Source organism: Coffea eugenioides, chromosome 6 (genome assembly GCF_003713205.1).
Source record: "Coffea eugenioides isolate CCC68of chromosome 6, Ceug_1.0, whole genome shotgun sequence".
Lineage (NCBI taxonomy): Eukaryota > Viridiplantae > Streptophyta > Magnoliopsida > Gentianales > Rubiaceae > Coffea > Coffea eugenioides.
In genome coordinates, this window is record NC_040040.1 from 9,006,711 (window position 1) to 9,031,239 (window position 24,529).

The 24,529-nt window shown below is 37.7% G+C and overlaps 3 protein-coding genes and 1 pseudogene across 3 annotated transcripts; 1 reads left to right on the plus strand and 3 right to left on the minus strand.

The window, feature by feature from the left end:
• The first annotated feature begins 1,162 nt into the window (after nt 1-1,162).
• LOC113775856 (multiprotein-bridging factor 1c) lies at nt 1,163-1,926 on the plus strand. The gene has a single exon (XM_027320893.1). It carries the CDS (start codon nt 1,300-1,302, stop codon nt 1,732-1,734), a length of 435 nt encoding a protein of 144 aa, XP_027176694.1. The 5' UTR covers nt 1,163-1,299; the 3' UTR covers nt 1,735-1,926.
• A 798-nt stretch (nt 1,927-2,724) lies between these two features.
• On the minus strand, nt 2,725-7,644 carry LOC113775211 (aldehyde dehydrogenase family 2 member C4-like). The gene is made up of 9 exons (XM_027319989.1): nt 7,482-7,644; nt 6,366-6,508; nt 4,344-4,727; nt 4,175-4,264; nt 3,894-4,067; nt 3,643-3,780; nt 3,371-3,508; nt 3,212-3,273; nt 2,725-3,117 (listed from the first exon to the last, which is right to left on the minus strand). Exons 1-9 carry the CDS (start codon nt 7,594-7,596, stop codon nt 2,844-2,846), a joined length of 1,518 nt encoding a protein of 505 aa, XP_027175790.1. The 5' UTR covers nt 7,597-7,644; the 3' UTR covers nt 2,725-2,843.
• Nucleotides 7,645-13,502: 5,858 nt separating this feature from the next.
• Nucleotides 13,503-16,751, minus strand: LOC113775913 (aldehyde dehydrogenase family 2 member C4-like). Its single transcript, XM_027320963.1, has 9 exons — nt 16,622-16,751; nt 16,217-16,359; nt 15,617-16,000; nt 15,379-15,468; nt 15,066-15,239; nt 14,849-14,986; nt 14,031-14,168; nt 13,867-13,928; nt 13,503-13,801 (listed from the first exon to the last, which is right to left on the minus strand). Exons 1-9 carry the CDS (start codon nt 16,722-16,724, stop codon nt 13,528-13,530), a joined length of 1,506 nt encoding a protein of 501 aa, XP_027176764.1. The 5' UTR covers nt 16,725-16,751; the 3' UTR covers nt 13,503-13,527.
• A 1,267-nt stretch (nt 16,752-18,018) lies between these two features.
• LOC113773494 lies at nt 18,019-22,939 on the minus strand (annotated as a pseudogene).
• Between the last annotated feature and the right edge of the window lie 1,590 nt (nt 22,940-24,529).

A 24,529-nucleotide genomic window follows, 5' to 3' on the forward strand; every position in this document is an offset into this window, starting at 1 on the left:
CTAGAATATCTATTTTCATGAGCTGAGTTGAGCAGTGAAATCCTTTAAACAACCTCTAGATAGATAATTAAACAAGAATAATTTGTTGTCAGAAGCTCAAAGAAAAATTTAAAGAAATTTGTTCGATAATACCCGTTTTTAATTATTGAATGTTGTAAAACTAATAAATGAAGTAAAAAAAAATGCAGAGAAAAATGTTATATTATTCATCTTTTGAGCACTCAGCGAATATAATAAACATTCTCTCTACTTTTGACTACTTCTCTCAATTATATTATATTTTGTTATTTCATTAGTACTAGTTTCACAGCATATTATCAACACGAATATCCAACTTTAAGCAAAAGGGAAACATGTGTATCTAGTTTGAGCAATCAAGTACAGGTTTCTACATGTGTTTAACAATCATTCAAACTTGAGACTTGTATTTGATAATTGAAAATTAGAAACTTGTACTTGATTGACTAAAGTTAGATACTCGTGCTTCACATTTACTCAAAGTTAGACTTATGCTAATAACGTGTTATGAAATTAATAAAACATAAACTACTAAATGAAGTAAAGAACTGTAGAGACAAGAGGATTAGAAAAAGAGATTATATTCATATATTTTCCCAAAGATTTCAAATAAGACTTGTGAACCCTCTAAGTGATATAAGACTATAGGCACACGTGTCAATATTAATATAGATATATGAATTTAATATTTCAAATACATAAATTTATCAATGAATGTACCAAAGGATGAATGCTTAACGCATCTCCTAGGGAGATGAGATGAATACACATCACACTTATCATTTCATTAATTTCACAAACTTGAAGATGTATTTGTCGTTCTTCTAACAGAAAAAAGAAAAAGAAAAAGCTCCAGCATTAAAATACATAGCGTGGATAAATGGCACATATCATTCGCTAATATCCATCGTTGACCAAGAGCCAAAGAGGCCAACCCTTTTTACCGTTTTACTTGGGCACCAAGTTCATGCAGAGACCAACGTGGCTTCTTTTCAACCAATCAACATCTGCCAACTCACCAATCAGAGAACTGGATATTCACCACCACGCCATCCTTGGACAACAAGTTTAGTAGTACCTTCGCGAACCTTCAAGATCCATAGCTATCACCTCGTGCCTTTCCTTTTTCCCCTAGCCGACTCTTCCAGAATCCCAACCCCATATAAAACCCGTCCTGGCCCTCCTCAAAAAATCGCTTTTGATGGTTAGTTTGAAAGAAAGACGGGAGGCAGAAAGAAGAAGAAGAAGAAGAAGAAGATCAACCTGCTATTTTTGTGAAGGATGCCGAGCAGATTTCAGGGGGCGATCAAGCAGGAATGGGAGCCGGTGGTGCTGCAAAAGTCTAGACCCAAGGCTCAAGACCTGAGGGACCCCAAGGCGGTGAACCAAGCTTTGAGAACAGGTGGTCAGGTGCAAACATTCAAAAAAGCGGATGCCGGAGCAAATAAGAAGGCAGCCCCCCCTGCTGTAAATGCAAGAAAGCTGGACGAAGCTGAGGAGCCTGCGGCTTTGGGGCGGGTATCGACGGAGGTGAGGCAGGCCATACAAAAGGCGAGAATTGAGAAAAAGATGAGCCAAGCTGAGCTAGCGAAGCAAATTAACGAGCGACCTCAGGTGGTTCAGGAGTACGAGAATGGGAAGGCTGTGCCTAATCAGGCTGTATTGGCTAAGGTGGAGAGAGTCTTGGGGGTTAAGCTTAGGGGATTAAGAAAATAAATGGCATAAATATAGGCTGAATGTTAATGAAGTTTTGTAAATGAACAATCTGTCACCTTAGGTTGATATTTGTCGTTGAGAATTTCAACCGTTGGATGTTAATTACTATTATTGTTGTTATGTCGGACGGTGATGTTTCTTGCTTACCTTAAGCATTTACTCAGCCGACAAATGATGCATGTTTATTTTATTTTTGTTTTCTTCTTTGATTAACAAAGCCGTATTTTCGGAAGTTCTAGCAAAGCACGTCGATTGAGTATGGGCTATCTCAATCGGAAGCACTACTGTTTTTGGCAGGCAAAAGGACTCATGCTGCGATGTAGTAGCTGGGTTTAAAGTTTCAACCCTCCTTTCGAGGGACCACCTCAGCAGCAAACCCCCCCACCCCCCTCCTTCCCGGTGGCCCAAAAAAAAAAAAAGAAAAAAAAAGAGAGGAGGCAACGCTATTCTACTAGCACAGGCCGCCGGCGGCTTTTTCCTATAACTATTAGCTAATAATTTACTTTCGAGCTAGGGAAACAATCAACTGGGCTTACAATTGGAGTTTCCTTTTCGTTGTATAACTATTAAAGAATCTTAACAAAGCTATCGAGGTAAACATCCTTGGATTGTCTGGGATTGCTGAGACAGCATCCTCATTTTAAATACGATGGCCCCCACCCAAAAAGAAGAAAAGGAGAACGCTGGAGTCTCTTCTTTGTCCTTTCTCGGAGGAGTCTGTTCTCCCTTGCTTCGACGTTGAAATCCTGTCTCCTGCCTAACCGATGTGAAAAGATGATAGTCTTTTTGTCATTTCTACCCAAAAAGAAAATTTTCGTTTTGCTTAGGTTGGAAATTGCCATAGAGAAACCAATATTCCAAGCTTTAATTAACCGCTTTAACGAGCAACTTAATCCATCAGAACTCGGGCGAGAGAGACGTCAATTTAATTTTCGACTTTCTTCTTTTTTATCAGCATCGCAGGTAAATAATTTTACAGGAGGATACGAATAAAAAAGTGCAAGAAATTCATTCTCAAACTGACATTATTTAATCCCGTATGAGGATGTATCCTCATTTCGCCGCCATTTTTTTTTTGTTTTTAAAAATTTTTCGATGTTACGGGATGTTTACAGCCAAGGTGAATTGTAAATGGGAGTAGCAACAGCTTTAACTACAAGATACTTCTTGAGGCCATCCATTCCCATGTCTCTTCCAAAACCACTCATTTTGTAGCCTCCATAAGGGCTGTCTCTGTCGAAGGCAAAGTAACAATTTATCCAGATAGCACCCGCACGAATTGATCTTGCGACGGTGTTGGCAATGTTAATGTTGTTAGTCATAACGCCCGCTGCCAGTCCATATTTGGTCGCGTTTGCTCTCTTGATTGCCTCCTCAACGGTCCTGTGTGTGTTATTTAGCATGAAATATTACTTAGCATTAACACGGGTCCAGGGAAGGAATAAGGCTTTTGAAGGCTTAGTACTAATTGACTTACTTGAATTTGAACACTGACATAACAGGCCCAAATATTTCTTCCTGTGCAATTTTCATCTCATCCTGCAATGCATCAAGCAAAATAATTGATTAATTGCAACAGGAATCCAAAATGCTTTTGCCAGTCAAATCTGGAAAGTTGTTGATTCAAGAGATTTACCGTGACATCAGTGAATATTGTCGGCTCAATGTAGTAGCCCTTCCTGTCACAAGGCTTGCCACCATGGAATAAGGTGGCACCTTCCTTCTTCCCGTGCTCAATGTATGAAAGTATTCTATCGTACTGCTTCTTGTTAACCTGCATCAGACGGGAAATGAAAATTGAGAACCATGGAGAACTCGTCTCTCAACATTGTGAGGATGATATCCACAGATGAGATGATGGCGATTAGATTTTGCTACTGGACATAAACCAGTTTCTGATTCACATACTTGGGGTCCTTGATGAGAAGTTGGATCAAAAGGATCACCGACCACCCAATTTTTCACCTTCTCCTTCAACTTCAGTAGAAACTTGTCATAAATCCCCTCTTGAACAAAAACACGAGAGCCAGCAACACATATTTCACCCTGGAATTGATTTTTTTTTTTTTTTTTTGGAAGAACAAAAGTAAGTCAGTATTCTTCATCTTTGATCGAAAAACAGATCACACAGACGAAGAAAGAAATTAATGAAAGACTACCTTGTTAAATAGAGTTCCCTGCAGTGCAAGTTCTGTTACTTTGTCAACATCTGCATCATCGAAGATTAAAATGGGGGACTTGCCTCCCAGTTCTAGACATACGGGCTTCAAGTTGCTTGTTGCTGCAGCTTGCATGACAAGCCGCCCTACTTCCGTAGAACCCGTGAAACTTACCTGAACATAACAGGCACGTGTGTCAAATGAAATTAAGCTTTCTCACATTTCCTTTCCTATATGGAGTTTTGCACGATACTCGTAGACACAATTCAAGTAAAGCTTACCATATCAATGTCCGTATGAGAGCTAATTGCCGCACCAGCTGTTTGTCCGAATCCTGTTACAACGTTAAGCACTCCATCGGGGATTCCAGCCTGTTTCAAGTAGCAGAATTTGTAAACTCAATTGTTGTCTCGTTTAATTTCACTAAGCTCAAAGAAAATGCAAGATTACCAGCTTCGCTAAATGAGCGTAAAAGAGAGCTGACAGAGGCGTTTGTTCCGCAGGCTTGACAACCATGGTGCAACCAGCAGCTAATGCAGGGCCAACCTTCATAGCAAACATTTGACTAGGGAAGTTCCAGGGAATGATGTGTCCAACAACTCCGATGGGCTCATGCAATGTGTATCCCTGTAGCGCGGTCGACATTTTCAGAGTCTCCCCATGGATCTTATCTGCCGCACCCGCATAGTAGCGAATTGTTTCTGCTGCTCCTGGAATTTCCATAATCTTGCAAAGGAAAAACAATTTTCCAGCATCAATTGTCTCCAAGGTGGCTAATTCTTCATTGTTTTCATCTATTAAGTCTGCAAACTTCATCATTATCTTGCGCCTCTCCTGGTAACAACGCATACAGAGAAAGAATGCTTAGTTTCAAGCAGTCCAAACCATACACACTCTCAATTGCTCACAAAGCCATTGAGCTGTAAAATGGACGAATGTAAAAAGCTTTTCTGGATTGAGACTTGCAAGTTCAACCAAGAAAAACGTTTAAAGAAACAACTGATTGCTTAAATCTTGAAAATATGGCCAGAGCGAACGGAAATTGATTTGTGGAAAATTAGGACGAAATATTCACATCATATAGATGCTGAACTTCCAAAAGCCTCCAAATTAAAGCAAAGCATCGCATTCTGGTGATGATGACTGATACTAATGGTGATTGAGACAAAATGTATACTTTTCTGGGCCATGTAAATCCGGAGTGAGTCAAAACTCCACGGGGAAGATATTTCAGCCTATGGTCCCATGTATAACAAATATGCGTGTTCAAGTGTTACACGCATGGCTTAAATTAGTACTCCTATTTTTACATCTATCATATATCAAGTTATCATAATTCATACATAACTTAGGATCAATTTTATTACATTAAGTACATCACAACGTTATTTTTGAATAGAACACATGATCTACTAATATGCCGATAGTGAGTATAAAAAGTACTATTCTTTAAGCGCAGAGTAGGCAATTTATATTTATTTGGTGGATCCCAGAAACCACAAGTGTAGGAATTGTGGCACCCAGCTTAGGCGGTAATAAGATAAAGATAGTATTGAAAAAAACTTCTCCTAGTTTAAAGAGTTTGATCACAGAGTTGACTTTTTGAGTTCTCTCAGCATTTGCCAGCGGAAAAATAGGCTTAAGAACATGAAGCAGCCGGATACCATTAAAATATTACAACTATTAGCTGCTACTTGCCGCCTTCCTTTTTTTTTTTTTTGTGTATCCTACACTAGAGGGAGGGGAAGGACATGAAGAGGTCTGAGAGTAGTTCAGAGGAGACTGAATCACCACCGAATCAGACGGGTGCACTACGCATCCGTCTGAAATTTTTGAACAGAGCGACTTTTAATGTGACAAATTGATAGGAGGCAATGATAGCTTTAATGCATTGGTGGTGGCCACCAACCCAAAGGCTGGTGGTTTACTTGCCGCCTTCCGGCTTAAATTTCATAGGCTAAAAACTGATACAACAAATTGTACAACTAATCAAAAGTGAAAACGTGGCAATTAAGAGTAAAAGTTCCTACATCGAAATCAGGCAACAAGCAGGGCATTTAGATGTGCGTCACCGGTTATAATTGCCTTGTAGAGCGGGTATCAATGATTTAATTCTACGTTGAGGTGTTCAAATATTCTTCTGTAAAGAAAAATCAAAGTTCTATCGTCCAAAGCGAACCATATATTTCTCGTGACCACTATTTCGGTTCAAAGTCATTATCTTTGACAAGACTTTGAACATGGAAGAAAGGCCAATAAACAAATTCTTTAACTTGATTGATCCGGCAGGTTAGTTTGGTTGGTCCGGATACTCAATCTTCTAAATTATTAATTTGTCATCAGTAATTAACTTGGATATCATGTGTATCATTGACTCACGTAAAAAAACAGAGATGAATTTTAAGGTGATTACGGGCTGTAACTACTGAAACACTATTGAAAGAAAGGAAGCACTGGAGAGAAGAATCTTACAAAGCCAGGTAAACGAGGCCATGGGCCGTTGTCAAAAGCTTCTCGGGCAGCTTTGACAGCCAAATCGACATCTTCCTTGCCCCCCTCGGCAATTTCTGCAATCACCTCCCTGTTTCTTGGATCTATTGTCTGAAAAGTCTTTCCTGTGTGATCAAATTTCCAGAAAGATTAGTCTTCGTCTAAGGTCTAACCACGTGAACGAGAACCTATGCAATATCAACATCAAAGGTCTTCGGTTTTCCTATTATGCAAATGGTATGCACACTTGCAAACGACATGTTTAGAGGTAGATATTTATTGACTACGCCGCACCAGCCGATCGATATGCACAATTGGAGATCGGGAAAACCTATAATCATATTATCTCTGTTTTTGAGGATACGTGTCTCGAATTCCAGAAGTAGGTTCCGATTTGTTTTGTATATGCATCGGCAATGCAGTATTGAGAATCAACTGTTGCAAGCAGACGAAAGGTTAAAAAGAAATGGTTATTGTTTGGCTCATCGACTTCTGAACTATCTTCTACTGAATGAATTATTTGGAAATAATTTTCCTTAGTAGGTGACAGTTTGGAAGGAAATGAAATGTATGCTGTAGCCTCTTCTCTGTAACTAGTAAAGAGTTGCAGCTTTCTAACGCCGAAATTCATATCCGGGAAGAACAGATTACGTGCATCAGAGGATGGGCTTTATTACTTATGATGATGATGATGGATGACAAAACTATTCTTGGCCCTCCAAAGAGATTGGAAGAAATCGAGGCATAGTAGGATTGCCAAGAAGAAAACACCAAAGTTTGTATCAATGACTAAGATTAATAGCTTTGCTTTCAGATAATCCGTAACCAGTACGGAAAACAGATGATTTGTCCGGCAAAGTTGCAGCAGTACGAATTTCTTTCCTGAAAAAAAGTTTCTTCAAATGCCATGTGCTATAACTGAAGCTCCCTTTTCCCTATCCGCCACTCTTCTTTGTGCAACAGAAAAAGAGTTTCCGTTCTCACGAAAACGTAAAACACATGCACATAGGAAACATCGGAACAGACCTCTGTTTTATTGTTCAATTAATGAGCGTGAAAGAAATGATAGGAGAACATAAGGAAGAAAAAAGTAGGAACCTGAAACAGAATCAACGAACTCTCCATTGATGAAGAGCTTGGTGAACTTTATCTGAGGAACAGGAACCTTGACGTGAGAATCCAAGCTTCCATTGCCGTTACTTTGGACAGCCATCTCTCAAGCAGAATCAACACCTCACTTTTTTTTGTAAATAACTCCCCCTGTCTCCCACGTTATCTCTCCACTGAAAGAAACAGCCCACGCTTGGACGACTATATATACACAAAAAAAAAAAAAAATGCAGAGCAAGGCACGAGAGAACCCAAACCCCACGCGTCACTGAACCGGGTCTTTGGTTTTTTGTGCTAGTCCAATTAAAAATTTAGAATACGTCACAGGCAGCCAGCAGAGCCACTCGGTATTGGGGCCCTCCTGCTGTTGTCATCGCAGACAAATTCCTGGGGGTTTGTTTGGATGGTCATACATTATTATTTCTCCAAATATTAATTTGCTTACTCACAATTACAAATCTTCAATAAATATTCCTCCCATATGTCATATGTGCATTATTATTTGATCAGCTTTATTATTGTTATTAATTATTGGCAATCTAGCTAGTGCGTTTCTGTCTGGTTAACCCGATCTGTATTGTTCTTTATCATCGTTTTTTCCCCCCCAAGACATGAGGCCTAGAAAACGAATTAAATTATTCAATACTTGAATCAATCACAAATTAATAAAAGCATATTTGAGTTAAGCATTTAATGTTTGTAGAAGTTTTAATTTTAGCTTTAATAAACCTTTTTTTTCAAAATCCTTGCACTCCTCCCCACACCCTTTATGCCCTCAATTATTAGGTCGAACACTCAACATAGTAGCGGAAAAGGTTCTCCAAGTTCACCGCCCAATAAATATAATTTCAAATTTGTTAGAATAATCAAGTAAATTTGAAAAAAAATTTACCGGTTGAATATTCAACTCATTTAATCTTATTTGTACCCCAAAAGCTATGGGAATCTGGAAGAAGACGCGAAACTTTTCACCTAAAAGTTAAAACCTTAATCACGTTGGCTGCGGAAAAGCTATTGACCGCTGAAAAGGTTTACACTTTACCCTCGAATTTCCTTGTACATGGACGCTGCAGCTTGGCTCATTCTGCGGATTGTTAATTGGGTGTTCTGCGTTGAATTAGGAATTTATATATCATCTCTCATTGATTTTGACAGTCTAGACCAAAGAAACATTTTTTTTTTTTTAAGATTATGTTTAAACAGATGGCTAGTAAAGTGGTTGAATGTTAAACGCAATTTTTTTTCTAAGATTTATATTACAATACTTTCGTGAGCAGATTCATATTTATAAACCGGAAAATTCATCTTCGTCGTAGACTTTCAATCTCATGAAACAAATCCAAAGTGAGACGTAGGATGAAGGGGCGTGAACTTAGTTCATCATCAAGGTTTTGCTAATTAATTACATTCTTGTGACGATAAACTGATTTTTATTCCTTTTGATAGGGAAGATTACTGGAAAGCCACAAGAATTTATGAGAATATTGATTAGACAGCTGCGCAAATTGATGATACCATGCTTTATACTAAAAGCACAGGAATTAGGCTAAAAAGAAATAGCGTTAATCCATATTGCAATCCCATTAGTTTTTTTTTTTCCTTTTTTTTAAATAGAAGCAATCCCAATAGTTTACCGACGTGTGTCGATTTTATCAAACAGTGCCATGGTCAACGGGATCAATTGCCGATAGTATTCCCAAAAAAAAAAAACTATAACAATTTGCTAGATTTGATGCGAACACCCCCACTGACTCCATGTTCCTTAATGCATGAGTAGTTGCGTCTTGACTTTCATCATCTTCCAATTTGTTAAAGTCGGGAAATATATAAATGCTTGTGGGGGCATCTCTGACTTTTAGGTCATGTTTGGATTATACTTTTTGGCAGAAAAATTAGAGAAATGTTATATACACTTCCACTATCATTTTTGCTATATAATTTTTATATATTAGATTATATAATATAACAAATGGAAGGAGTATAAACAATAAAATATGAAGTGCAAATAACAATTTTCGAAAACTATAGGAATATTTTTGACATAATTTTTAATTATCTTTTTATTTCATATACATTAAATCGTTATACTATATCTTCTAGCGAGACAAACATTTACATGGGGGTGGAAACTGATCGCTTCTAATATTAATTGTCTCGTTATTTTAGCGAGAGAGAGAGGGAGAGAGAGACTTATTTATGTATACATCTAATGTTATTAATTGTCTTTTGATTTAAAACCAACAACAAGAAAAAAGAGAAGGTCTACGATATATTTGAGTAGCACACCGGAAGCTTAGTTTATAATACCATCACATCAAATTATTTGATGATCGGTAGAGATTAAGAAATGATATTCACAGTGCTAGTAATATTTTATGGCGGCTTCTAGTTCCAGGGATCACATGTCCTTCCTCCAGATAATGTGATTGTATCAGTTTATTTATTTTTTTAAGGCATGATCGCATCAATTTAACCCCATTAGGAGTTTTGGTAAGGGGACAATTGTAACAAATTCTGAGATTCAATAGATCATTTTAAAAAGGGTTTTAGTAGCATAACACACACGATGTGAATATAATTTTGTAGAGATAAAAAAAAATCTTAGTGATGCGTAACTTTCGAAATCAAAGTAAAATTCATATTTTCCTTCAGAAAAAAAAAGAAAGAAAGACAGGATTTGGTTCGTCAAGGGCAATTAATATCAGCTCATAATTTAAACTAACAATAATATAACGATGATGCTCGACAAGCCGACTTAAACAAATTTTTTTGGACCGACTGAATATTGATCGATATCTTCTTCTGGACAAGACATGCTTGGGCAAGCGTCCGGTGTTTGGTGGCTGTACTGCTTGACGATCATTTAAGATCCACCTCTAACATAAGCACTAAATTGGCGATTCACTTTCTCATTTTGCAATTAATACAGGATATCATAAGTCATGGTTGTCAAAATTCTTATGATAAAAGGAAAAACTTACAATTGGAAACCTTTTTGTATTATTGATTGAATACCTTTTTTTTTATATATCTTGACGATTATCTCTTATTTACATCGCACGACGAAAAATATTAAAGTGAATTAATTGAATATCATGAAGTATAGGAATTTTAGTTACAATCTATTGCATTCCTATTTCACTTGGAGAATATGGCAATCTTGTAGAAATTTAAAAAATTGCCTATAAATGAAAATGCTAATTTGCAGTGAAATTATAGAAAAAAAAATTGGTCAATCATGCATATAAGCTATTCAGGTGAGAAATGTCAAATACACCGAAGTTTGTAATTCCACGATGCCTTACTTGAAATTTTTTTTATAGATAACCATACGAGACAACTCAAGAATTTTTTTTCCCATTTAAATCTTCTGCTCTGAAAAATAAATTTTGAGATAAATTTGAATATTAATGTGATAGGCCCAAAGAGTCAACCGCCATTTACATATATTGAGTTAATTAATTGTTACATGTTGTGTTAATTTCAAAACAAACTTTACCATAAGCATTTATTATTATTAGTATTATTTTAACATTTATGGTATGACTAGTACTTATTGCGTCCCTCACATTAATATTGAACTTTCATTTTCAAGAAAAACCATTTCGTCTACGATTAAGTAAAATGTCCTAACTCCTAAATGAAGATTGTGAAATCACCATCAGCAAGTTCACTTTCCCATTGATGTGCCACTTATCAGAATAGAGCCAGAGGTTTTTCTGTCTACGCAACTGTTAACGTCGCCTTCCTTCAACTCTTAAAAGTTAAAAGAGACAATTTTTTTTTTTGCCCATGCTCGAGCATTTTCAGTGGGCTGCAAATTGCCAAATCTCTTAAATGGGGCAACGCTCACAGGGTTGACGTTGGCAATAATACAAGAAGCTCCTGATTTTATCTTCCTTTATTTTGGGGCAAAAACCTCTTTTAACCATCAAATTATTTTTCATCAGTAATTGACTACTAAATAACTTTATCGGTAAACTCGTGATCATTTAGTCGATAATTGCTTTTAATATGTGAAATTAGCAGTACACACGTGACATATCGCGTGGGTAATTTTGTCCAACATCTACACGACGCTATTTTACAGATTAACTGCTAATTTCATAAATTATGAGCAATTATCGATCGAATGATCACGAGTTTACTGATCATGTTGTTTAGTGGCCAATCATTGATAAAAAATAATTTAATGGCCAAAATATGATCTGATCAATAGTTTAGTGATCGCTGAAGTTTTTTTCCCTTTATTTTATCTTTCTTATGGGACTTTGGAGTCGAAAATGGGTCGACCGTCCAGTTGGGTTATGGAAATCTGCAGCCGCCGTCCAATTGAGCTCAGGCAAGAGCAAGTTGACAAATTGACCAATTAAAATGGGGTTTCAAATTATACAAGTAAGATTCATTGTACGTAATCCGGCGGCCACACCCCCACACACAGGCAATAGTACGCAGGCGATAGTACCCCCCTACCAGCACTCACATTTCTGCATCCATCGATTCAGTCAGAAAAAAAAAAAAAAAGGCATTCCTCCTCATTTGACGGACTATTATTTCATGCAATACCTCTTTGGTGATAAGTATATATATTGGTCTGTTGCGTGATGATAATGCGTTGCCTAATTCAATACTCCTATCTAAGTTGACTCCACATTTGAGAAAAACAAAGTTCGAATAAAATGGAATTGAATAAATGATATGATGTAAACGCTTGTTCCAAAATTACAATGTTTCTTTTCTTTTTCTTTTTTTTGGGGTTGGGTGCTTTATAGTGTATAGTACTGTAGAATAGTCATACTAATTCAATTTTCCATTTTTTCTTCAACGACTACACAATTCAAGTCTTGTATTCCATGACATTGGGTCCAAAGGGCTTGGCCCCTGTCGGGTTTCTATCCCACATCGGCTTTGGGGGGTTGGGATTTGGGTAGTTAAGTCCCTGGGAGCAATCCAAGAGTTGCCGGCTTTTGAATTGACTTCTAGGATTAGGTTTAATTAGTCAAATTTCGTTTCTCGAAAGAAGAAGGGTCAACATAAAAAAGAACCTTCTTTATTAAATATTAAAAGAGAAGCTAAGGGCAATATGTTTCCTTCCTTGACGCAAGACTAATAGACGCAACTGAACACTAATCAGTGAGTAAAATAAATGCGAATGCTTCCGTCGTAAGATCATATCCCATTGATCTAATTTATTCGTCTGCTTAAGTCCAGCAAATGCCCAAGAATAATACGGATGAAGATTAATAAATCAAATGTATATTATACTGAAGAAGATATTAGGGACGGTCAATGTAATAGTAGTTAATTACAAGGTGAAAGAAGTATGTGTCGTGTGGAAAGCTCTTGCTACTAAGTGGACTATTCGTTTCTAGCCAGGTCCATGCTACCTCGCATCTATTTCTCTTCCTTATTTGGTTTTTGGTTAATAAGAGGGATAAATGCCGTGAAAAGAAAACTGATTTGAAGGAACATCACAAATTGACAATCCTTCAAATCGACTTGACACAAATGGACTGTTTTTGGTTTAACATTATTAATGCTTTTATTCCTGATGTGAACCTTTCTTATTTGTTTTATTTTAAACAAAGCACCAAATTTGGTTCTTAAATCGACTTGAGCCAAATTTGGTCGTTGCTAAACCACATGGGGACAATCAAGAAGCCCAAAAATGTTGGAAAATCTGTCTCTTTTTTTGGGGGGCTAGTTATAAACAATCATAGGGATAAGTCCAATAATATGATGGTGTGCTTAAATCAAAACAACCAAAACTAGGCTTGTGGCTTTGCCCATAAAACTTTAAAAGCCTGAACCCTGTACTTGTTTTTAGTTGGCTTTATGTCTATGCCAGGTAATTTATCCCAAAATAAATAAAGAAATAAAATATAAAACATCATTCAGAATAAACATATGTTCCAACTAGGAACATATGTTTATTCATGTAAAAAAAAAAAAAACTAAAAATAGAAGGCAATTCTCGTTCATTCATGTAACAGGAAATGTGCCCGGCAGTCTTAAGACTCGACTCCTAGACGACTCAAAGCCAAGGTGAACTATAGAGAGGAGTTACAACAGACTTCACTTGAAGATACTGATCCAGGGCTTGCATTCCAAAATCTCTGCCAAACCCACTCATTTTGTACCCACCATATGGGCAGTCAATGTCAAAGGCCCGGTAACAATTTATCCAAATGACACCTGCCCGGATTGATCTAGACACCGTGTTGGCTATGTTCAAGTCATTCGTCAAAATGCCTGCCGCCAGTCCATACTCTGTGGCATTGGCCCTCCTAATCGCCTCCTCAACAGTCCTGCAGACGTGCCCCGAAAATTTTAGTACATTGGCGGCAGGCCCAAGTAAAACTTATAAACTTACTTGAATTTCATGAGCGAAATGACCGGTCCGAAGATTTCCTCCTTTGCTATTCGCATATCGTCCTGAGAGGTGTGCAGAAAGAAGAGCGAAACAATCAGAAATCAAGGCGTCCTTTTTGAAACATCCAAGGAAAGCGCAAGCTGTAATTTACATCCACAGCTTACCTCGACATTTGAGAAGACAGTTGGCTCAATGTAATATCCCCTGTCGCCGCATGGTTTGCCACCTGTTAACAATGTGGCGCCTTCTGCCTTGCCAATTTCAATGTATGATAGTATTTTGTCGTACTGTTTCTTGTCTACCTACAAAATCATACTATTGACTTTACAATAACAGTGAAGGATTGGTATCCTGCAAATGGAAATTGGCAATTATTCAATGAGGAATTCATTCCCTAACGGAGAAAAAAAGGTTCAATTGTTCAATGGGGAAATCATTCCCTAATGGAGACAACGGTTCAACGTGTATGAATTATAATGCTCCCAGGCTTTCCTCTTGATATGATTAGCTGTGAGTCAATTCAAAATTTGAACATGACAAGGCCATCCTTCCCTCGTGAGTTGACCCTCCCTCCCCCAAAAGAAAAGAAACAAAAAAAAAAAAACACCTTTTCTGCAGGGACCGCTGGCTCTCTGCTTTTGTCTGTCATTTTTCATATCGAGTTGGCCGGATGCATTATCACGACAAAGAAAAGCAAGGTAGGAGATGGGACTTCTCTGGAGTTTAGCAGATAGAGATAGTAGTATGATCTAGTTGGCACTTGGAACTACGTAGAAACTGTTTCTTCTCTTTTTACTAGCCCAAGTATGCCTTCTTGCATTCTTTCTGAAGGACTGTAATCACTAGAGATGAATCTTACTAAATTGGGGTCCTTGATCTCAGCGAGGATCAAAAGGTTCAACGTGTATGAATTAGTAGTATGCCCTAGAATGCTCTCAGGCTTTCCGCGATAAAGAAGAAGAGATTCAATGATCGATCTTACTTGGGGCCCCTGATTTGAGCGAGGATCAAATGGATCACCAACAATCCACGTTTTTGCCTTCTCCACTAACTGGTTGGAAAATTCTTCATAAATCCCTTCTTGGACAAAAATACGAGAACTTGCTACACAGACTTCGCCCTGGAGAAAGTATTACTAACTCTTATCAGAACTGCTTTTCCGTAGATGATTTAGCTAAAATAATTGCTACAATCTTCACCTTGTTAAATAGACTGCCCTGAAGTACAAGATTAGCTGCAGTACCAACATCTGCATCATCAAAGACAATGAAAGGGTTCTTGCCTCCAAGTTCCAGTGAGACTGGTTTCAAGTTACTTCTAGCTGCAGCTTCCATTACTAAACGTCCAACTTCTGTGGACCCGGTAAAAGTAACCTACAGAGGGAAAAAAAGCCCGAAAATGCTTGCTATTATGATGTCAAAACACAAACACATTTAATTTCCTAGCAGGCTTAATTTTTCAGACGGCATTTTTCCATGGAAAAATAAGCAGCTGCAGAAGTTGAAGATTGACCTTATCAATTTCCATGTGAGATGAAATGGCAGCGCCAGCGGTATGCCCATATCCGGGTACAACATTAAAAACGCCATCTGGAATGCCAGCCTGCAGATTGAATAACGTCCGAGGATAATCAGTCGTTGAGCCCAAAAGAAAAAAAAGGTTGTTACATTAATAGCCTGTGGTAATTTCTGTACACAATTGATTGATGTTACTCTAGAGGTGAATAAAGCTGACCGAAATCCAATCTTACTTTCTTTGCTAAATGGGCAAAGTAAAGAGCTGTAAGAGGAGTCTGTTCAGCTGGCTTTATGACAACTGTGCAGCCTGCAGCTAATGCAGGTCCAACTTTAAGAAATAGAAGATTGCTGGGATAGTTCCAGGGAATGATGATTCCAACGACTCCAATTGGCTCGCGCAACGTGTAACCTTGAAGTTCCCTTGTCATCTTCAAAGTTTCTCCGTGGATTTTATCAGCTGCTCCTGCATAGTATCGCAGAGTCTCGGCTACAACTGGAATGTCGACGGCTTTGAGCCAATGGAACAGCTTGCCAGCATCAAGTGCTTCCAGGGCTGCTATTTCTTCTACATTTTCATCAATTAAGTCCGCGAACCTCATCATTAATCTTCTTCTCCCCTGATTGCATCATCATCAAACTATTAAGGTTGTTTGCGCGAGAGGGTTTCAACTTCTAAGTAATAGCATGATTCACTACCGAGTACTGACATGAGCTCAACTACTTAAAACTGAGGATGAAAACTGGTGGAGAAATGAATTACAATTCAGAAAGTTGAACCGTGTTTCGTTTAAAGTAGGAAACGAAAAAAATTGGATGGGAATAGAAGAACATACGGCGCCAGGGAAACGAGGCCAAGGGCCATTGTCGAAAGCCTCTCGTGCAGCCTTTACAGCTAAATCAACATCTTCCTTGTCACCTTCAGCAATTCTTGCTGTTGGTTCCCCAGATCTTGGATCAATTGTCTCGTATGTCTCCCCTATAGATGATAAAAATAAAAAAAAAAACCTGATACTAGTGATTCCGTAATGGTTACATCAAAAAGGAACTGATAAAACAATAAAATCATTGCGTTGATTATGCTTGAGCTTGCTTAGAGGTGAAATATAAAAATATCCAGAACCATTCATCTTTACTTGTAAACTCCAATGCCAACAAGAAGTTACAGCTCCTGCGGGTATACAACAATAAATCAAAGAAACTTAGACCCAAAAGATTTCATAAAAAAAAAAGGCAAAGACCTGAGACAGAATCAACAAAATCTCCATTGATGAATAGCTTGGTGAACTTTATCTCTGGAACCATGAAGGAATCCTCTAATTTTCCATTGCAAACAGCTGCCATTGAGGTACAGTATGGAAAAATGGTATAGTAGGTATGTGAACTGTTGAAGCTATTGGAAAGTGAGAGTAATGTAGCACTACCACAATCTTACTCTAAAAAGCCGATGGATGACAATGAACTGGCACTACCCCCCCCTGACTTACTTGTAATGCGTGGATGAGGCCAAACGACAGGGATAGCGTGTTCTGTTTAAATGTTTAATTGCACGCAGATCATGACTTCTTGAAAGCTTTGGTATAATTTATTCACGACCTTTGGAAGCTTAATTGCATAAGCCAAAGTCTAATTGATTGCACATGAATCATGACTTTCGGAAGCTTAATTTTCAAGTTTTCCCCTTCATGCATGAGCCAACGCCTAAACGGGAACCTCTTTCTTGCATCTTTCTTATACCTATTTTTCCTTCCTTGCTCTGGCGTCACGGCACTATTGTTCTAGATACAATATAGGAGTAGTTATATTTTTGTGACTGGAATTTTAGTGGAAAAGACAAAAGAAGATTCGTAGAAATCATTTTTTTTGTGACATTTGATTTTGAGGGAACAAGAAAGGAGATGCCAAAAGATAAAACTTTGAATTTTCCGTCGGAAACTTGGAAAAGTGTCACTAACAAAATCAATTGCGTTGCGTTGCGTTGCGTGTCAATTATTACATCTTTCAAAGACGGGTTTAGGGACTAGGGACTGATTAATGCCTCCACTTACCTAAAAGTAATCTTGGGCCTAAATGCCTACAAACTCATCGTCATGAATTGGCCAATTTTTCCAAAACAATCACAATTGTCGTGATAAACCCCTTTCTTTTTTAATGTGATTGTAACTCTAAACCAATTTTCTTTACAATTGTGGAAAAAATTCAATTTATATTTTGCTATTATAAGAGTTTTCAGCCAACATTAATGTAATATTTCTTATCTGAATGTGCATGTGACGTGAGACTAAAAACAAAATAGTTGGACATATCATTCTAGTTTTCAGCAACAATTTCTTGAAAAATTAACCATTAAACTGGAGCCTTAGTGCTTAGTTGGTTTTTTTTTTTTTTTTTTTTTTTTAAAAAGCTATTCGGTTGAAAATAAATTATACCATTTTAGTTCTCAGTAACAATTTCTTGAAAAATTGACCATTGTAATAATAGTTAATCATTCTTTTGAGATCCTATCCCCTTAAAAAGAAGTCCTGATCTATCCGATATGACATCCTTAAAACAATTTAAACATCACTGAGAAATTTTACAACATCTCAAGGAAGGCATTTCGCGTTTCCTGCAACAGGAAGGCCATTCCCCCAGTGGGTCAAAGCCAAGGTGAACTATAGAGAGGAGTTACAACAGACTTAGCATGAAGATACTGATCCAGGGCTTGCATGCCAAAGTCTCTGCCAAACCCACTCATTTTATACCCACCAAATGGACAGTCAACATGAAAAGCCTGGTAACAATTTATCCAAATGATTCCTGCCCGGATTGATCTTGACACGGTGTTGGCTATGTTCAGGTCCTTGGTCAAAATGCCTGCCGCAAGTCCATATTTTGTGGCATTGGCTCTCTTTATCGCCTCCTCAACAGTCCTGCAGATTCGCAACACGCCCCCAAATTTAAAAACAAAATCAACAGTCCGATAAAATGGTCATAGTGCTGATTTGTTGAACTAGATTTCATTAGAACTTGCTGCAAAATATTCCATTTGGAGCCAAAGCCCATGTAAGAATTTTACCTGAACTTCAGGAGCGAAATTACAGGTCCAAGATGCATGCAGAAAAAAGAGTGAAACAAAAAGAACTACAACATTAATCAAGGCGTCTTTTCTGAAACATCCGGAGAAAGAGAGAGCCTATAAGTTAATTAAAGACAAAGCTTACCTTAACATCTGAGAAGACTGTTGGCTCAATGCAACTAATATCCCTTCTCGCCGCAAGGTTTGCCACCTTCTGCCTTACCAAGTTCGATGCATGACAGTATTTTATCAAACTGTTTCTTGTCCACCTGCAAAATCGTTTGAATTTTAGAGCATCTGAAGGATCTTGTTAGGCTGTTGCAGAAAATTGTGTATAAAGGTTCTGTAAATGGAAATTGACAATTATTCAATGAGGAAATCATTCCTTGATGACAAAAAAGCTTCAACCTGTACGAATTAAGAAGCTCTCTGGGTTTCCATAACGGAAAAGAAAGTTTCAAATGATCAAAATCTTACTTGGGGTCCCTGATCTGAGCGAGGGTCGAAAGGATCACCAACAACCCAAGTTTTTGTCTTCTCCACTAATTTCGTGGAAAATTCTTCATAAATCCCTTCTTGGACGAAAATACGAGAACTCGCCACACATACTTCGCCCTCGAAAAAGAATTTAACTCTTACCACACCTACTTTCTGTAGATAATTCAGTCAATATAGTTCCTACAGTCTTCACCTTGTTGCATAGACTGCCCTGAAGGACAAGATTAGCTGCAGTATCAACATCTGCATCATCAAAAACAATGAAAGGGTTCTTGCCTCCCAGTTCCAGTGAAACTGATTTCAAATTGCTTTTAGCTGCAGCTTCCATTACTAAACGTCCTACTCCTGTGGACCCGGTAAAAGCAACCTATAGACCCCCAAAAAAAAAAAAAGAAAAAACCAAAACTTCTTCAAATTGTATGTCAACGTGCAAACATGTAATTTTCAAACCAAAAATTTTCCCGGAAAAGGAAGCAATTCTTTAGAAGTTGAAAATTGAACCTTGTCAATATCCACGTGAGATGAAACGGCAGCACCAGCGGTGTGTCCATATCCTGGTACAACATTGAATACTCCATCCGGAATGCCGGCCTGTACATTGAAAATGTACGAAGATAATCAATCATTGAGGCCAAAAGAAAAAAAAGGTTGGATAAGTAGCCTGCTATGATCTGTATACACCGTTCCGTTGACATTACTCCTGAGGTGAATAAAGCTGACCAAAATTTGATCTTACTTTCTTTGCTAAATGAGCACAGTAAAGAGCTGAAAGCGGAGTCTGTTCAGCTGGCCTTATGACAATTGTGCAGCCTGCAGCTCATGCTGGTGCAACTTTAAGGAACAGAATATTGCAGGGATAGTCCAGGGAATGATGATTCCAACAACTCCAATTGGCTCGCGCAAGGTGCAACCTTGAAATTCCCCAGTCATCTTCAAAGTTTCTCCGTGGATTTTATCAGCTGCTCCTGCATAGTACCGCAGAGTCTCAGTTACAAGGGGAATGTCAACGGCCTTGAGACAATGGAACAACTTCCCAGCATCAAGTGCATCCAGGGCTGCTATTTCCTCTACATTTTCATCAATCAAGTCCGCGAATTTCAGAATCAATTTTCTCCTCCCCTGATTTCATCATCATGGAGAAATTAATCAAAATTCAAAAGGCTGTAATATGTGTTACTTTGCCTTCAATCAGGAAAGGAAAGATCTAAGGGAACAGAAGAACATACGATACGGGGCCTGGCAAACGTGGCCAGGGGCCATTGTCGAAAGCCTCTCGTGCAGCCTTTACAGCTAAATCAACATCTTCCTTGTCACCTTCTGCAATTCTTGCCGTTGGTTCCCCTGTTCTTGGATCAATCGTCTCATACGTCCTCCCTGTAAATGATCAGAACCGATACTGTATCAACTGATATAAGAATACCATTGATTGATCATAATCATATGCTTGAGCTTGCTTAGAGGTACATATACTACACTAACATATTCAAAAATTAGAACCATAAAACTTGTGAATGTAAACACTACTAGCAATATGAAAACTTATAATTCCGACAATACAAAATGAAATCATAGAAACTTAAGCCCATACGAATTCAGGAAAAGCAAAGACCTGAAACAGAATCAACAAAATCTCCATTGATAAATAGCTTGGTGAACCTTATCTTTGGAATCACAGAGGAACCCTCTAATTTTTCATTGGTCTCCGCAGCCATTGAGGTATAGCATGGAAGCATGGTAGCAGGTATACGAATTGCTAAAGCTATTGCAAAGTGAAAATAATGTTGTAGGACACTGAACTGACACAATTCCCAGATTAGTTGGAACACATGGACTGGGCCAAATTATACGGATAGTATGTTTTGTACTGAACTTTGCATGTGAATCAATAATCATGACTTCCTGCTCCTGGAAGCTCCCTTCAATCATAAGCCAAAGTCTTGTGTACCCGTTGGATCACGGGTCTCACGCGTTCAATTTCAGTCCAGTTGAGGGCAAATTAGTTTCTTTTAATTTTCTTATACTATAACCTTGCTTGTTTACACTTTGTCTAGATTTATTTGACGGTATACCTTTACCTGTTTGAACTGGAAGTTTTGGAGCCGCTGGTGTGGTGATTATGGCACCTCTTGCATCTTTTACGCAGTGATAGTATAGTTGGTTCACGTGCTCACGTCACTACTGCGTCGGCTAAAATAGAATTTTTACGTTTTTTATTTTGAAGCTAGTGAATGAAATTTGTTAGTCTTCTCTTAAAATCATCCCAAATCCCTTTAATTATTTGAATTATTTAGGAGGTATTTAAATATATAAATTACAAATTATTATGATATTTAAAATATGTTTTGATAATTAGTGAATTATAAATTTGAATACCTCTTAAAAAAATCCAAATAATTAGAGAGATTTGGGTGGATTTCAAATCTTTCATTAAATCCCTTAATTCAAACGAAGCATGAAAGTACTTGGTAAAGTATTTGCAATTCACTCAAATCATTCTAATAGTTTGAATTGCTTAAGAAGTTTTAGATTTGTTATTCATTAATTATTAGGATACATCTTAAATAAATATTATAATAAGCAGTGATTTACAAATCCAAATGGCTCCTAAGTAATCTAAACAACTAGAGGGATTTGAAAAGATTTTAAATCTAAACGGAACCAGAGATAATTTTTTGATGTTTAGTTTCGATAAAATAACAATGGAAATGACGTTAAAAACTGCAATATTAGTTGGAAACTTGACTAGTCCGAAGCTGGGCAGTGGAGATTTAAAAGGCGCCCTAGCCAACAGAGCGAAATTCATTTGGGCCCAAATCACGGAGAAGGATACTAACCTGGTTGGACTACCATTAAGCTACATTTATGGCGTGACGACTCTTAAAGTGTTTAGCCGTCTGTTCCCTCAAGGGAAGTCTGATGATGACTGATATCTGTGGGCCGAAATGGATCAGCGGTTAAGAAAATCTTGAATGTATGTATTCAAACCCAAATCCCATAAGAAAATCATGGATTTTGGGTTCATGTGTTCATGTAAGGTTTGTACTCGTACAATCTGAACCCATATTCAGACCGAGATTCATGATTAGTTGATGATATTTTTTAATCAAAAGAGTTAGTTGACGATGTTTTACGCTTTTAGTTCATAATTCTTACTTTTAACATTCTTGAACGTTATTTAAAAAAAGTAACCTGAAATTCATTTCTGCATCAAATCGCCTTATGGAATTGCCAGTCCAAACTTCTTGGATATCAATATTGGTATTTATGTCATTTAATTAGTGCCTTGCACATTTGGAGTCAAAGTCAATATAACCACAGTGCCAGAGGGTAATATGTTATGTTTAACTTCAGAAGAGTAATTGCCCAGATTTTGACTGCAACTTTTTCTTTCCTTTTTCCTCAATTTCTAACTCCTTCAAACATATCTTCTATCAGAATAATGGCCTAGCACCCTTACCTTTTTTTCACTCAATGGCCTCTCAATATGGAAGATGAATGACTCTCTTTATCTACACAAATAGGTTTAGATTTATAGTAACGTAACCTAATAATCTCAGAAACTCTTTGTCAAATTTAGTTATGCATGCTTGTGGCAGAAATCTAGATTTCAATATATTGAAAGAGATTTTCCTTATACCCATGGTGTGCAGAAAATCTTTTGCTAAAGTCATCCATTATATACAAGCAAGCAATTACCTCTGATTAACCAGGTCTTTTGATTTTCTATTTGCTCTAGATTAACTCCATCTCCTACTTTTATCTATATAAGACAAGGTACATACAATACGGTTCAGCGAAATGGAATTCAAAGTCGTATTACCATCTATGCACTTTTTTAACACTCTTCTCCATACAATACAACCCCATGAACTCCCCATGTTTGAAGAACAAGCCTACGAGCTGAGTTTCTGTGGAAACCATACTCGATCAGTTGAAACTGAGTTTCCACCAAATAGATGCATTGAGCATAAAGATACGACTCAAGATTGCCATAAACCAACATCTTGATCACCACACTACTTATGCCTTCTCCACAGAATATGATCAGTATATATTAAGCCACCACTAAAACGTACTAATCAAAGTATTCTTACACGTCCGCGTCGATCCTTTTCATGAAAAATGCTTGGAGGGATCAGCAAAGCGCATCGAGAAAGATCGAGACAGGAGATCATTCTGAACTGGTTCATCATCTAACATCTGCCCATCATCGAAGTTCTGCATATAACTTTGTGCATCGTAAGGGGACTTCACCTGCACCCGAGGCTCAAGTATTTTCCTCTTTTCTTTCAGCAACTTTCTCCATAATGCCTTCAAGGACTGCTTCTTGAATCCTGGCGAATTATTATCCTTAGCTGCAGCGAACTTTTCGAGCTCGTTGTAATCGTAGGGCCGTCCGAGATAGATGTTTCGTGTACTGCTCGACCTGCGCGGCCAATTGCCTGTGACGTCCATAGCTGTACAGAGCAGCCTAGAAGCAAGTTACGCATCAGCGTAGAAGGCTGTCATATAGGAGGGCCTATCTAACTAATAATGGTGGGGTGGTTTTTGATGACTAGATTAGTCCAAATTGACTACCAGAATTTGCTATCATTGTTGGAGTATAATTTTCTTCGATCAAATTTGACCGGCCAACCATTAAAGAATTGTGTTTGGTCAGGGAAATTTATTAAAGATTGGGATTTGACAATTGGTATAAAGCAGGTGAGGAATTTGTAGCAGCTTGCTTATCCAAGTTGTATTTGTATGGGTCCTCCATATATAAATATATCCTTTTTGACCTTCAACTAGAAGCACGTGATTTGCACAAAGGAGGATCGTTTTGGGCAATTTGACACAGCTAGAGCTTTTTCTACTAAGCTTCCGGGTCCTTAACCCCCAAAAAAAAAAAATACACACACAAATATATATATATATATATATATATACACACACACACACTAATAAGCTTCTGGGGTTGAACTTTAGCCTAAAAAGATGCCCAAAAGATCCTGTTCAAAGGTTGCTCTTATTGACATCTAAATAATCAAACGGAGCTAATTCTTGATTTGGCCCTTCAGAATAACAAATGTGTCGTCAAAATAGAGGATTGCGTACATCAATTGAAACGCTCAACTGATTGTACTAATTTTTTTCCATTTTGACACTCCAAAAGTGTTCGATATCACTCCTATAACCGTGCAATTAGTTTCTGCCGATTTGGCCCTTTAATTACAAAAAGGCTTTGATGGATCAAGTGAAACCTTCGGTATTCCAGGGGCTCAAACCACATACAATAGAATGCTAATGTTCAAGATGAATAACTAATTATCAAAGTGGTGAATTGGCACATTCACAAATCACATGTTTTGGAAGAGTAGGCCTGTTGTAGACGGAACAGAAATTAAGCAAGACGGTGATAAAGAAGATTGATAGCATTCCTTTGGTGCAGGGATATTAAATCTCAATACAGTGCGCCCCAAAAGAAATGAGGGAGGACTGGGTATTGTTGATTTGACATTATGGAATAGGTGCTTGGCGTTAAAGGTTATATGGAATATTTGCAGCAAATAAGATTCTTTATGTTAAGTGGGTATGTGCAGTTTTGCTCAGG